This window comes from Taudactylus pleione, unplaced genomic scaffold (genome assembly GCF_031769625.1).
Source record: "Taudactylus pleione unplaced genomic scaffold, aTauple2 ptg000007l, whole genome shotgun sequence".
NCBI lineage: Eukaryota > Metazoa > Chordata > Amphibia > Anura > Myobatrachidae > Taudactylus > Taudactylus pleione.
In genome coordinates, this window is record NW_028284410.1 from 13,455,925 (window position 1) to 13,472,892 (window position 16,968).

The 16,968-nt window shown below is 38.9% G+C and overlaps 1 protein-coding gene across 1 annotated transcript in view; it reads right to left on the bottom strand.

Moving 5' to 3' along the window:
- Nucleotides 1-16,968, bottom strand: part of EPHA10 (EPH receptor A10) — a 740,746-nt gene that overhangs the window by 163,106 nt on the left and 560,672 nt on the right. The window contains exon 8 of the mRNA XM_088462290.1: nucleotides 4,982-5,090. Within this exon, the coding sequence (XP_088318416.1) occupies nucleotides 4,982-5,090 (109 nt within the window). The remainder of the gene's footprint in view (nucleotides 1-4,981; nucleotides 5,091-16,968) is intronic.

Sequence of the window (16,968 nt, forward strand, 5' to 3'; positions counted from 1 at the left end):
GTAATAAGAACAATAGAATACACCAGCAGATCCACTGATTGCACTAAACAACTCAGGATTTAACCAGGCTGTTGAGTTTTTTGAAGGCTTTTTCACCTTTGGGAGGGTCACCCATTCCCCCTCCCTGGTTTGGCTTGCTGGTTCATGTGTCTGGTATGGTATTCAGGGCCGGACTAGCCATCTGGCATTTCTGGCAAATGCTCATCTACATCTGAGAGACAGAGCATTTCTGGTAAATGCTCATCTGCATCTGAGAGACTGGACACTTCTGGCAAATGCTCATCTACATCTGACAGACGAGGCACTTCTGAAAAATGCTCATCTGCATCTGAGAGACAGGCCACTTTTGGCAAATGCTCATCTGCATCTGAGAGATGGGGCACTTCTGGCAAATGCTCATCTACAACTGAGAGACGGGGTAAATGCCAGAAGGGCTGATGACCTGATGGGCCGGCCTGGTCTGAAAGCCTGGCAGAGCAGCTCCGGCTGTCTGCTCGGTCGGTATACTTAGAGACTGGGCTTGCAGCAATGCCAGGCCCCCATGATTTGGTACGACACCTTGCTCGGCTAGGGACACCTCTTTCTTTTCTGGGGCTTTGCAGGTTCATCGGATAGGCATTAAGGGTCTTGTTTTTGTGCTCTCTGTCAGTTGCTGACCTTTTCTACTACCCATTTTAGTCATCCTCATATATTAGTCATTTTGCTGATTGTCAGATAATTGGTTGGGTACACATGTGATTTCGTCAGATATCACTCCAAAGTGTTCATGGCAGGGTCCTATTATGGACTTTCAGTTAGATGAGGCTTGTCAGATAGGCAATAGGCTGTTTTGTTCTTGGTAGTGGTTCTGTGGTATGTCATCTCCTATTGCGCTATGTTTCTTCTCACTTGTATAAGAGCAACAGAGAGCACCTTTCCAAAGAAGGCATTGGCCTCTTTTTGGAGCAGACTTTCAGGTTGTTGACTTGGGTTAAGTGAGTTTTGGGGGAGTGTTTGTGTGTTTGTGGCATTTGTGAGGCTGTTGGCTGGGTGCGGTTGTAACAAACCTAGCTGTGGAGGTAAAGCAAAGCAAGTGATAACCATTAGTTACAGATGTGTCCTCTTGCATCTTTGGTGCTTGTGCGGAAAATCTCACCTTGCATGACATGAGCCGCACACCTGCGAACGAGTACGCGCACTGCATTTGAACCTACAACTTCATAGTATTGCATGGTGCAAAAACCATGTGCGCCATGGTGTGCCATGGCACAAGCGGCCACGGCTAATCACACAGCATGATGCGTTTGCATGTTTGCAGCACAAGCGGCAAAGATGCAAGAGGACACCTCTGTAACTGCTTGCTCATACTTTGGTTAGCCACCAGAATTTCTGCCTGTGGATGATGAGTGATAGGGTGACAATATAATAACTATGGGCATTCTTGGGAGCTCCCTGCTGGGCATTGTCTCAGCCCAAGTAATCTTTGGTGTTTCAAGGTAAGGAGGCTCACCAGAGATCAGCTTGGGTATACTTGTGGAATGTACCCTTCCCTTCCCTACCCAATAAATTAACACAAAATGACAAATATTACAAATATACTGTAAATAACTGTAAATAACCCCAAAATAAATGAGTTGAAGTGATGATATAAAAAAATTAATCAGGAATTCTAAAAAAATGCAATTTAATACCATTGCCCCAAGAATTTAATTACTGTACTTATCCAAAAAGGTTGCTTATTTCAAGGTAGGTTACAGATCCAAATAAATAACCCCATAAATCCCAAACAATATCACCAACTCTCCACTCATGCAACACTTACCAATCACTACCCTTAATTCTGATTCTCAATTTCACACCTTCTTTATCTAATCTCTAAATTACTGAGAAATCCTAAAACTAATACACACAATCACCCCCAAATCCCCAAATCCTTTACCCATTCCATGATCAAACTCTAAACACTAATGATCAAAATCCTTATTCCAATTATTCTACTCTCTTCCCTTTCACATTCATCCAATCACTCACATTATAATAAGTAATGCTAAGTATTTATTGGCTTATACTTTAAATATTATAAATTAACAAATAGCCCTGATTAATTATGGCAAATCTTTCATTGGTGCACTTTCTGGAACAGTTGGACTTGAATCTTTGAGCATGGGCAGGATGTATCAAGTATCACAAATACATTATGATACTCATGCCCATATTCTCCTGCATAATGCAATTTCTTATTGCTGGCATGCAGGTATACTTAGTGGCTGGGACAGCTCTTCCAAATTATCGCTGTCCTTGTGATGAAAAGACTTTCAGGATTATGAACCGGGAGTCAAAATGCACTTGCACAGCCTTTACATACAGGAGCCCCGAAGACTGTAGAATCATACTTCAGATACCTCTCTGGAGATTTTTTTTGTGAATAGAAGCACATGGGCTTCTATAGCCAGTGCTAACGCTTGATGTTGTTGCCTATCAGACACAAGCTTGATGCTTGCAGTATCTGGTCCAGATGTCGGTTTTCTGATGTTTTATCATATTTTAGGGCTTGATTGTCTAACTCTTTTACACATGCCCTAAAGTCTCTCTTCTAGGATACTTCTGCATCTTGAACTATTAACTTGTCTTCTTGTTAACACTATTAACTGCCAAGTGAAAGTGATAGGGAAGTGCTTTGGTGACTGTGCAGCATTTTGTCAAAATAGAATATTAATACCTCAGTCATATTGAATTAAAGGGTGGAAGTAGAGCTCCCCTGAGTATAAAATGAAGTGCAAACAATTCCACAGACTCCCTCTGCTGACTCCTCAATGTCTCAGTGGCTCCTTGCTGATGTGCAACAGTACCATCTCTGCTCAGCATACACCAATGCTTATCCTCTCAGACCATTGCCACTCTGATACTCACAAGGGCACTGAAGTGATAACTGCCCGCTCACTGGTTGGTGACACTAATTGACTATGTACAATACATTGTTAGGCTCTCCTTTAATCTTTGAACATTGTTCATTCTCCTGCATATAGAGCGTAAGAGCTTTTCCATATTCTTCTGAGCATGCACAGTAATGCATGTCTCTTTAGTGCCATGTGCAATACAGCCCATACATTAGGCAGGATCCCTTTCCCTTGTCTGTGCTGCTAGCCCATTCACATTATCTCAGGGGCTATACCAAGTAGTGGGCGTTGAATATCTCTCCATTATGTTCATCTAAAATAAGAGCTATTTTTTTTAGGGTACCTGAAAAGAATTTTGAAAAGTGAGTGTGCCGCAATTCCATTATTATTATTATTATAATTTATTTATATGGAGCCACAAGTGTTCCGCAGCTCCTTACAAAGTAAGAGTACTAATACCTCAGTCATAGTGATTTAAGGGTGGAAGTAGAGCTCCCATGAGTATAAATTGAAGTGCAAAAAATTCCACAGACTCCCTCTGCTATCCATTAGAATAGTTCTGGTCTTTGGGCCACCCAGTCAGATTACACGTTGATTAACAGATTGCAACTATGATGTATAAATAAGAGTGGAACAGTCCTCTAACTGGGTGAAACCAGGAAATGTAAGCCTGAGAGATGACCTCTGAACTACTCCTGCTTCTTGTGCTTACTGTTTTGTGTGGGATGTACACTGGGTTGTCCCACAACTTGAATGGAAACACTGAATGATTTAGTAAGAGCCAGAAAGGATTTACTTATATTGTTCTTTTATTTTGTTTCTTATATTTACTTTACTTTATTGTTCTTTTACTTATATTGTTCTTTTCATTTGTTTCCCTCAGACTAAAACCATCTGCTGGCTCATTGCACCCTAATTGCTGGACTTTGGGACTGATTTAGACCCGTTCACGACCGCACAGCGCTCACAAGCGGGTCAATGGTGGGCCATTGCACACGCATGGCATACGCAAGCCCCAGAGTGAGTGAGGAATCACTCGCTCCGGGGCTCGCTACAAGACGGGGCGGCTGTCGATGTTGATCAACAGCTCTCCCCGTTTTGTAGGTGGGGAGGGGGGGTGGCTGCACAAACGGAGGCATTCCCAAAGGAACGCCTGCAGTTTGTGGGCGGCCCTACTGACATCACTAGTGATGTCAGTAGTGGACTTACTGCTCTATTAGAGCAGGAAGTCCACTCGGGCTTGTGAGACCTGAGACCCTACCACAGGGTCTCCTTGCAAGCCCGATGGTCGCGATAATCACCCAAAGCTGTGCAAGCGGCCTGGAGGCCAGTCAAAAAAATAATAGGGACGCCCTGATTCAGAGCGAGAGCATGCAAATAGCGTGCGCCTCTGAATCATGCCCTTTGTCTCTATTACTGTTTGCTTTATTGAAATGTACCACTGTCTACTTCAGGAGACAGCATTCAGTTCCTTATCTCATCACAATATATAAAGGGTATTTTACTAATATGTTCTTGTGTTCTTGTTTTGTATTCATTTTACCACACAGTCCATATAGATCCAGAATTCTCACTTATATACCATGATTATTTTTCTAAAGATTTAAACACACTGTAAAAATGTGGTTCGATTTTTGTGTGTATCTCCATGAGTTCACGGTTAAAACAGTGGAAATCAATGTCAGAAAACTACAGCAGCTGCACTGGGGACTCGAACGCAACAGAACATGTAGGCACAGGAGAAAACTTCTCTATCCCTAAAAATAGGATTCAGTAATCTATCAGCAGTTTCTTATCTCTCAACAACCATCTTCTGCTAAATAAAATCTTTGGGGTATATTTGCCAGAGTCCGGGATTTTAGAAGTGGAAATGTTGCCCATGGCAACCAAGCAGATTCTAGCTATTATCTTCTATAATGTGCTAGATAATTGTTAAGTAGAATCTGATTGGTTGCTATGGACAACATCTCCACTTCTAAAAACCTGCACTTTAGTAAATATACCCTTTAATCATAAGATAACTAACCACTTACCCTATGGGAACTGATACAACATGTGAACTAATTCATGTAGTGTAGTGCGCTGTTCCAATAGGTGCCTCTTACCTCCTCCATATCATGAGTCCCACAACCATAGAGAGCAACACAATAAATCCTGCTACAGACACGATCACTATGATGATAAGAGGATTCTGCTCACTGGAGGCTAGGGCCACTGCAATGTAAATAAAAAAACATGTAAAGAAGAGAGTACTGTACATTTAGTCATAAATTACTGAACATAACTAAGTATTAAGTATCACTTTTAAATGTATAATTTCATGTATCACAGTCCTATCCCAAAGTTACTGTGCTTTCAGCTGTAGCAAAAGAAAAATTAAAATCAGGGATTGATTATTTGCATAAGTAAATTGCCATATTTTTACTGCACAACCATTGTTTTTAATTTTAAAATGTTATCAGAATATTAAAATACATACTGTACATTGCTCCCAACTTGCCACCACCTGGCATTTCTATGCTACAGAATGCCACCCAGTTACATATTATGCTAAAACTGCTATAGACATTGTATTATAAGTAGTTGCGGCTCCAGAGGTCGGGCTGCAGCACAGTCCAAATTTCAAATAGGGGCCCAACCTTTGGAGCCGCCACTGATTGTAAATGTTACAGGACAATGTCCGCATTGGCACAGTAAACAATCCATACATTATGTAAAGAAGCATGTTGTAAAGACGCACAGGACGTTTTTCATAAAGAGAGATCATTTCAGGTTCAATACTTTTAAAATACTCTGCTCAACTTTATGTATTGCTCTGCACTTTCCCCCTCCCTCCCTCTCTGTGTTAGGCCACCCAATCTGCATTAGACCCTAAACTGCTATTGACACTGTATTGTACACAGAGCCTGATGTAAAGTCATTCCCGCATTATGTGTAGTGTGATTTCTACTGTACAGAGGATAGATGTATGTGGACACTGTAGCATAGAAATTCCACGTGGTGGCAAGTTGGGAGCAATGTATTGAGGGCCTGATTCAGAGCCGGACGCTCTGACAAGAGCGCTCGCTCTGAATCAGGGCCCTCCTCCCTCTACTTGGAGCAGCCTCATGGATGCTCGCATAGCTGCGGGTTACCACCCACAGCTATAGCGAGCGTCCATGATGATGGTCGCGATGGTCAAGACCATCGTGACCATCGGGCTTGCGACGAGACCCTGCGGTAGGGTCTCGGTGACCGCAAGCCCTGGAGTGATTTTGGCTCTATCAGAGCCAAAATCACTCCCACTGACATCACTACTGATGTCAGTGGGGCCGGACTCAGACAGTAGGCGTTCCCATGGGAACGCCTCCGTCTGGCAGCCATGCCCCCAGCACGCCCACCAAAGGGGGCATGCTGTCAATCAACATCGACAGCACACCCCCTTTGGTGCGAGACCCATAACGACGGCTTGGCCATCGTTATTCGGGTCTCGCGCATGCGCACGACGGAGCTCCCTCCATCGTGCGCAAGCGCAATTCGGCACCATCAACCCGCTTGCGAGCGTCCTGCGCTCGTGAGCGGGTCTGAATGACCCCCTGAGTTCGGCAGAGTTCCTTAAAAATAATGAACTTGAATTGCTCTGTCTTTATTTATTGCTGAGCATGCATTTTCTGGACAATGCATATATGTATTTTTATAAATGACAGAACTCACATATTAAATGATTTAATACTTTATTTAATCCTATATTGAAGATTAAAACACAAAAATACTGATGTACAAAATTACATTGTCCCTTTCTGTGCCTCGAACCTGAAGTGTCGGCTTTGTAAGTCGCTCACCTTACTTACTACTCAGACACCCCAGCCATAGCAGCAGTACTGATATTGTCGCAAGTGTGCTACAGAAGATGCATAGTCAGTTTGTAATCCAAAGATATCTCTTTCTGGGCTGAGACTTGTAGTTCAGTGATAGTTTTATACACTGCCCTTCAAGCCCAACTGTTAATTTCTAATTCATGTTATCACTATTTGAAGTCACACGGACTGGCACTGACTTTTCTAAAATTAAGTGTTATCATACTGAAACATGTGTCTCAATTACACACTCAATTACAGCTCTCGAGCCATGACAACTACAGTATAGCACAGCAAATAACAGGCTCAGTCAGCCAATCAGCGGGCAGTACTACAGACATTGCATCATCATTTTTTTATGCATGCACAGTGCAGTTTAGGAAAAGTGACATCTTGTGGACAGAAAGTTGTATTACACTCTTCGACTTTTCCAGCGCTTCAGTACGTTATGATGCAACTCAATACTCCATGGCACAGCTCAACTAGCAGGGCACGCTACAAGGAGTATGGAGCAAAGATGTAGCAGGACACAACTGTAGAGCTATATTTACGAAGCAGTGGCTTGAAATTTTCAGCTCCACTACCCCAAGAAGCAGTGGCTTACAAAAGCCACAGTTTTGGAAATATAGCCTATAGAGTCAAGATGGTACTACTTCCTGCTTTGTAACATGAGTCTATTGTAGTAGTTTTGCAGAGTTATGGAAGTGTCCACATGAATACACACAGAATCAGATTTTTGCACACCTAAAAGGTTGCAAAAATCAGAACTATTTTCAACAAGACATTTTTTCTCAGTCTAGCACACATGCCCAAGTAAACTAATATAAATGAAAACTCATACTATAAATGTATGATACTTAAAAGTAATGCCTGAAAGTCCTTTAACTGAGTTGTGTTACCTAATACATAAATGTAGGTGAAACATGTATTACAGTACTGTAAAATGAACAAGGTATCTTTAAAATGTATTACATGGCTAGGCTAGATAGAAAACAATATGACATTTTAGATTTTCAGAACTGCTCATTTTAGTTAGGATCTGCAAAATATTACACAAAGTGTTAATTGATCATGAAAATAAAGAATGGGAACAAGAATCTCAATATGTTCTATGCAGTAAAGCAGGCACAATTCTAACTCAAACATTGTTATGTATATTTTTCAGGTTTGTAAATGACCCCAGGCAGTCAGTGACATATTAGGTGTGGAGTATTGCAGAGTATACTCTGGAAATGAACAGTAAGTAACAGTGAATAAAATTAGTAGCTTTTATTGGGACACATTTTCTTTACTTTAAATAAACATAAAGGCACATGCTGTCCTCCTGACAAATCCATTTTAATGAAAGCTGTTTTTCAAAATTACTCTACTGAAATATTACATTAATTCTCTTGGCTTCTATGGTATTCACACAGACATGAAAACTGGCCTGAGAAAAAAAAATATTCCTGTTTATCACAAGGCCATATTAAAATGATGACATCTGAATGCTTTTGTTATTCATTAATTTTCTGCCACCCAATGTTTGCATGAGAAGGCTCTAGGCAGCTACAATTTTTTCCATAAAAATTTTATTGGATTCAATTCATTCTGAAAATGTCTCTTGAGCAGTAAACGGATGCAATTTAAGGCCCCGTTAAGCACAATCTGTAAAATTCATACTGAGCAAGCCATCATTCCAACCTTTCATTTCTAACTGTGGTGTCTGTTTAAATGGAAATCATCCCTTTCTCAGGCGACACAATTTTTGTCATGCATGCCACTGCCATGTCTTTTTAGCAAACGTTGTGTGAGCTGTCTGTATTGTGGCATTTGAGCCTTTAAATGGAAGAAATGAGAGGTCTTCATACATACATACAATTTCTCAGCAGATAAAAACCATTTCCTCCACTAATCTGCTCTTTTACAAATTGATATAAAATCCTTGATCTATTTAATCTTTCACCTCGTCTTGCAGCGTTCAAATTACAAGGCCAATACGGGCCTGTGCTTGCTATGGTAGAAAGTGCAGGAATGTACCTTACTTTAATGTGCTTTTGCTGGCTTCACATTGCAATAAAAGCAAATAAATGTTTTACTTTTAAAATATTGTGTATCATTTTTACTTTTTTAAAGAAATTTGCAGATTTGGAGCAATAAACTGAAGCAGCGCTAAGATTTTATTTTATTTTTTAGTATACCTGTAAGGTGGACCTTACACAGAGATCAGAAACTTTTAAATAGTGTTTTTGACTCTCAAAATATGTTTGTGACTGCCAAATAGGCATTGTCAAGGAATCCATGTTTTTGAATTTTCTAATGTGGGCATAGTTTATCTAGCCAATGAGATGTGAGATAATGCTGATCCATCTGGTAAATGCATAGCCTGTTCAAGTGTCTAGTGTGCGGTGCGCATGTGTGTGTGTCACGTTCCAGTCGTCATGCGTAGTGAAGATTTATTCACAAAGTGATTGACACGCAAGGACCATTTGTGGGAGGCAATGGGGCATGGTGACTCAAATGTTGGGGTATGTCTCTGCATGTGACTGCGATCCTGTAGGCAGTAAAAATTATTCTGCATGACCATACAGTAGGGTTTACTCATGTATGTAACATTCTCTTTTTTCATTCTAATTTCCCACCAGGCCATAGCAGGTAGACCACTGCTTACTCCAACGGCAGTTAGACTGCGCCTCATATCTGGCCTACTGTCCCAACAACAGTTGTTAGATGGCAGGGCTGGCAAAAACACTTGTCAAACATTGATGCAAGTAGTGTGATCAGATTTATGCATCTAAAGGAACATCAGCAGCTGAAATTCATTGGCAACTTGTCGAGGTGTACAGTGATATAGTCATGTCACAGAAATGTGTTTTTGTTTGGTGCACTGCCTTTGATAATGGCAGGCCACACTGAGTTGTTACGGTGCTACCATTGGGAAGTACTGGATCATCTTTCCCTACTGCCCTGACCTGGCACCGAGTGATTTCTATCTCTTTGAACCATTGAAAAGAACCTGGGTGGAAGGCGATTTGCAACCGATGGTGAAGTTCAGCAAACCATCATGTCTTGGCTTCAGGCACATGACACTGATTTATTCTATGCTGGGATAGATGCCTTGGTGTACCATTGGAACAAATGCTTAGACAAGTATGGGGACTATGTCGAAAAATAATCTGTTTTAAGGCCATACTATTGCTTATGCGTATGTACGAGTTGAATCAATTTACACAATGAGAGGTCTTGTCACCTTATTTATTGAACCACCCTTGACATAATATTTGCTATTATATTTTTATAGTATAACAGTATTGCAATTTATTCTTTTAGTTCTTAGGTTTTCTCCCCAAATATGGATGGGTCGCCGTGAAGTGTATACAGAGCCATTCAGTTATATCAAAAGTTCTTGGATGATGTGGGCTGGGATTAAAGAAAGCATCCAATGTACACCTTTTGTTGCAAACATATATTATTAAGAAGCTTGGTTGTTATACACTATAAGTTTTTAGCTCACTGCACTACGTTCCTGTCTTGTGAGTTCACTAATAGCACTGATATTTTCATACTGAAGGTTATTGGAAATGTGCTGCTGAGACTACAAAGATAATTTGATATGCAGAAATTGATCGTCTTTGTGGTGCGCATATATTTTCAAGAGGCCTTAATTGCTATCCATGTTTTGAACATAAGTTCTATCAATTTTTTTTCTTTTGAGATTCATTTGCACCTGGACTTGTTAGTGATACCATTAAGAATATATTTAATAATAGTTATTTCTACATTTTCCCTCGTATTGCAGAGTTATTGCTTTGAGAAAGCAAACATATTAGGTGAACATACCACACTATGTACTGTATATTTTGTATTGTTTTCCCTAAGGTATTATTGTTGTTTTAATGGAGACATAATAATCCAGGAATAAGATCTGGATTTTGAGACAAACTCGATTCAATTCACTTTCTGGTAAGAAGATTATTTAGATATATCTATTGCATATTGTATTTGTATATAAAAAAAACTATTCACATTATGTTTGGTGCCCCCTGTCTTCCCACAATCATTACAGATTCCAAGTACCAAACTGGTGCATTTTCATTTTCTAAATTGATTCACTTATGATTGAAGCTTGTTTTCTATACCTACATAACTATATCTATATTTATATCTCTATCTATCTATCTATCTATCTATCTATCTATCTATCTATCTATCTATCTAAAACTGGCATTAATTGCACTTCATTCAGTGCTTCTTAACCTTTTAACCAGGGCTCAAATAATGGGGCTGATTTTCCCTTGGAAGCAAAGCAAAAAAAAGTAAGTAATTTGCACCTGGACAAACCATATTACAATGTAAAATGTGCAAATACATTTAATATTTTTGCATGCAGGGTAAATACTGGCTGCTTCTGCATGCAGCCCATGAATACTGGACAGTTTTCATTTTACACTGTAATTTATATTTGAGTTTGGACGCAGCCCTCCCAAAACTAGAAATCTCTGCACATTTTGAAGCTGCCACAGCTGCAGTGCATCTTGGTTTTACAAAGGTGCAAAGTTAAGGCCCCCATACATCTGCAAAGGATTGGGACAATTACCCTTTTTACAGATGATTGTGGGGGGATGTTGGCAATGTGTGGGGTACACAAAATGCTGATTCCGATCAAAAAGTGATCAGAAGCCGTAAATCAAGTTATCCAACATGTTGGATTTCACAGACCTATCGGGGCTGTACATTGCTTGTGTATTGCAATGATCAGCCAATTTGCCAACTGTTACTAGTAAATTGATGGGCCTTTCAAGACTGGCAGATCTGTCTTTCCTGGAAATAACTGAAAATATCTATAATGTATGGGCGTATACTGGTGGATTGGGGATAAAACATCACAGGATCTGTGAACAGTTCTTTTGTGATCACTAATGTATCGGCCCCTTGTTTTTTATTTTGATCAGAATAAGCCCAAATGTTTGTAGATCAGATATGTGACCCAAAAGTTTATTTTTTAATTCACAATGTACTTTCTTTTAAATATTTTACTAATGTCTACAAATGAATCATTAAATAAACATTGACTTTCTAAAAATACTAATATATAAAAAAATAATAACCAGTTTTTCAAATATAATGTTCTATTAAGGAACATTTACATATACCGAATATTTTAAATATTAATAAGCTATGTGTGGTTCCTGCTATCTGCCAAGATAGTGTAATATCATAAAAATAAAATTGCCCTTTGTCTGTACTTTATTCATGGTTTCTTATAACTTATTATTATTATGGTTTAAAATAACTTGGGACTATTTTAACTAGGGCTCAAATAATATTTGTGGATCTAATTTTTGACCCATAATTTCATTTTAAATTCACAATGTATATCCTTTTAATTACTTTAGTAATGTCTACAATTTAAGCATTATGGCTGGGAATAAAATAAACATTGACTCTAATAAAACACTAAAATTAAAAAAAGTAATAACCAGTTTATTACTTTGTTGAACATGATGGTTTTACAAATACAAAAACACATAGAATTCTCTGTGTTAGCCAAAGACAAACTGTACAGTATTCTGTAATAAAAACAGGAAATGTGGCCACGTACTGTATGAGATGTTTGGTGGTTAGTGAAGCCTACTCCTTAATTAAAAGGTTAGAAAGAAGTGGGTGGAGTGAGAGCATTTCTTATGGGACATGGAGTTTAATTTGTAGTGGTGTCCTTGTTGTTTTTTCTTTGTACTGTGGGCACTATGTGTATAAGGGGAAATACTACTGTGGGTATTATGGGTAAGGGGTACTACTACTATGGGCATTATGTGTATAAGGGGCACTACTACTGTGGACATTTTGTGTAAGGGGCACTACTGTGGGCATTATATGTATAAGAGTTACTACTGTGGGTATTATGTGTAAGGGGCACTACTGTTGACATTACTGTATGTGTATAAGAGGCACTACTGTGGGCATTGTGTATAAGGGACACTACTACTGTGGCATTATTTATATAAGGGGCACTATTACTGTGTGGCATAATGAGTATAAGGGATACTACTTTGTAGCATAACGTGAAAAAGGGGTCCTACAGTGTAACGTGAATAATGGGCATTTCTTTGTGTGTTGTAACATGAATAAGGGACTCTACTATGTGGTGTAATGTGAATCAGAGGCACTACTTGCGGTGTGAATGTGAATAAGATTGCGCTACTGTATAGCGCAATTTGAATTGCGGTACTATTGTGTGGCCACGCCCCTTCCTTGTGAGACCACACCTCTTTTTGTGGGACATGACTTTGCACCCTGCCCCTTTAAAAAGTATGGGAGGGTGAAAATTTATAGTTTGTAGGGGGTGCCAAACACCCTAGCACTGGCCTTGGCTGATTATTTGCTTAATATGCTGTTTGTGTGTTGCGATAAAGAATGGCAGTTAGGGGGATAAGTATCAAGCAACATAACGAGTGAAGAAGTTGCCCATAGCAACCAATCAGCTTCTACCTATCATTTTATAGATCATACTTTATAAATGCTACCTTGAATGCTGATTGGTTGTTTTGAGCAACTTCTCCACTTGTCCATATCTTCACTCTTTACACTTCTTGATACAAAAAGCTGTTACAGGTTGAGTCTCCCATATCCAAAATGCTTGGGACCAGGGGTATTTTGGATAACGGAATATTCTGTATTTTGGAATATTTGCATATCATAATGAGATATCTTGGGAATGGGACCCAAATATACACACAGAATGCATTTATGTGTTATATACACCTTATACACACAGCCTGCAGGTAATTTTATACAATATTTTCAATAATTTTATGGCTCAAGCAAAGTTTGTGTACAGAAATTAAATTAATTTATGTTTCATATACACCTTATACACACAGCCTGAAGGTCATTTTATACAATATTTTTAATAATTTGGGCCTTAGACAAAGTTTCTGTACATTAAACCATTACGAATCAAAGGTTTCATTATCTTGGTCATGCCAAAAAAAATCCTTATTTCGGAATATTTGGATACGAGAGACTCAACCTGTATAACTATTTTTTTTATAATTTGAGTACACTCACCTTTAATTTATTCTATGCTGATAACACCCTACTGGGGATTGGAGATGGCACCTTACTGGGTAGTTAGACCATATAAAGTATTTGAAAGAGAGTTGTGCACCAGTGGTATGAATTGTATGCTTGGATTCTTACATGGCTGTTCTATGCCTCAACACCATACCTTTATCTTTGTTTGTTATCACTGACATTTGACCTTTTTCATGCAACCCTTGATGTCTGTGGTTAATAATGTAATTATTATGGTAAGATTTATTGAACGTAAAGGTTGACAGAAATGGGTCACAATGAGCTGTCACCTGTTAGGGCATTTATAGAAGCAATAAGCACTTCATAGGTCAAATTTACTCCTGTAATATAACAGTTCAATTGCCAAACTGCTGCAAAGACCAAGCCTAATTTTCTTGTCCTAATATATGTTGCTGCCATTTGTATTAAGCTGTACATTTGCTGCAAATGTTTTTATGTGATTAAGATGTTCATTAACAACATATTAAACTTACAGTTTGCAGTGCATGTCAAGTATAAAGGTATTTTCAGTTCGTTTGTGTTAATTGCCACAATATATGAGATATCATTATGTGTAGTCTATCAGGAAGTTATAACATATAGCTAATTCATTATAACTGAGGATGTCAGACCTAACCTACATAATTAAAGCACAACTAGAATCATTATAGATTAGGGACATTATAGATTAATTTAGTGCCATTCTTGCTAAATAAATTAAGAGTATTTCCATGTCTAAAGAAAAAGCTCTGTTGAAACATTATTCCTTGATAGATCCAAACAAGTATTCTGCTATTTTTATGATTATTTGGCCACTAGAGGAATCATTTCATTAGTATCTATGGCTGCTTTTGTGACATTTTTAACTCAGCTGAGTTTGGTTTCTCTCATTCATCCTGCAGATTATTAAATTATCTGAATATACTACAGAATGGCTTTGAGCCATAAGTTTTATGTAAGATTTGTAAAACAGTCAAGTGATATTAAGCAGTATTTGAAATAGTTTAATTATGGTTAATTGAAATTTGCACTCTTATCATGAAATATCTAGGGGTTTGATTACTAGTTTATTATGATACACCCTCCCTCTAAGTAAAGTTTGTATGGTCTATAGGGGGAGATTTATCAGATCTTGAAGAGAGCTCAAGTGGAGATAAAGTTCTAACCAATGAGCTTCTGCCAGTTTACAGACTGTAGGCAGGATGTGTCAAACAATATGAACAATATGGCAGCCGTGGATGTCGATGGCAGCCGTGTATTATAAGCACTAAGTGTGTTATAACACAAAGTGTAATTATATAACAGTTAAAAAAAAACAATAATCTACATAAATTTGCAACTGGACTGAACATCTTCTATTTCTTGTCATCCCTGCAGGTATGTTACCCATTCTACAAGCTGCATAGTCTAACTAGTGCTTTGCAATCACTCAGATCAGCTGTTTGGATTTTAAAAAGTATGTTACCCATTCTACAAGCTGCATAGTCTAACTAGTGCTTTGCAATCACTCAGATCAGCTGTTTGGATTTTAAAAAGTATGTTCCCCATTCCCATCTAGCAAGCAACATATTGCTCTTACATTTCTGCATAATGGATTTTATTTCTGTTAGCAAAGATTTAGATGTAATGACTTGATTGTATTTTGTATTACCTGGGTGGGGGATGTTGTTCAGTGATGCCTAGTTTATGGTAGGATACTGCTTGTGTTTACACAAACCCAGTGCCAAATTTCTTCATTGATTAGTTAGCATTTGTGGTCAGCTGTAGCATGTCTCAATCAGACTTTCTTTAAGTTTAGAATCAGTATAGAGGCAGCCGTGGATGTCGATGGCAGCCGTGTATTATAAGCACTAAGTGTGTTATAACACAAAGTGTAATTATATAACAGTTAAAAAAAACAATAAAACAAACATTGAACAACATCTACGACAAGGTAATTACAATATCATTCCTTACCAGTAGTTTGTGTGTTGTACATTATTGAATGTATTGCAAAAATGTATCAGAAACTTCTATTAATGATCTCACTCCATGGAATCATCTCTATGACTACTACATCCTTTACTCTCCCTGCAGCTCATCCTTTTGTACATATTGCTGCCTCAGTACTTTCCTCTTCTCTTACAAACACATATGAGCTTTTAACTTATCTAAACACATTGACAATAACATCCACAACCTCTCGCCATAACAAACATTCTGTCAAATCCCACAAATATATTTATATCTCGCTCCTGTTGCTTCTATTAGCTGGTGACATATCTCCAAATCTAGGCCCAACTCACATGCCACACCCACAACAAACTATAAATCCAGCTAACCTCATAAATATTGCATGCCTCCCTTCACCATCCAAGTCACTAAAATGTGCATTATGGAATGCACGCTCTGTCTGCAACAAACTAACATCCATCCATGACCTCTTTATTTCAACCAACCTCAACCTTCTGGCAATAACAGAAACATGGCTAACACAATCAGACACTGTCTCCCCTGCTGCACTTTCACATGGTAACCTACACTTCTCACACACCTCCAGGCCTGGCAATTGTAAAGGAGGTGGGGTAGGAATATTACTCTCCCAATCTTTCACATTCACAGTTCTCCCACAGGTACCTTCACTCACATTTACATCATTTGAAGTACATTCTATCAGGACTTTCACCCCTTTCTCTCTGCGAGTTGCTGTTATCTATCGCCCGCCTGGGCCACCGCACCAATTTCTGGAACATTTTTCAGCCTGGCTCCCTCACTTCCTATCCTCAGACATCTCCACCATCATTATGGGTGATTTCAATATACCCATTGACAGTCCACAATCTCCTCATGCCACCAAACTATTCTCTCTAACCTCCTCTCTTGGCCTCTCCCAATGGACTGACTCCTCTACTCATAAGGAGGGCCACTGCCTTGATCTTGTATTTACCAGACTATGCTCAGTTTCTGATTTCACTAATGCTCCTTTCCCTCTCTCAGATCACAATCTTATCACCTGCACACTTTCCTCCATTACATCAACCTCAATGTCAGTGAAATCAACCAAACCTACTAAAACCCGCAGAAATATTAATGTGATTAACTTTCAACAACTATCTACCTCTCTACAACAACAACTCTCACCAATTTCTGCACTCACTTCTCCTGAGAATGCTGCATCACAGCTAAACCAGATTTTAGTAAAAGCCCTCGATGAAGTAGCTCCA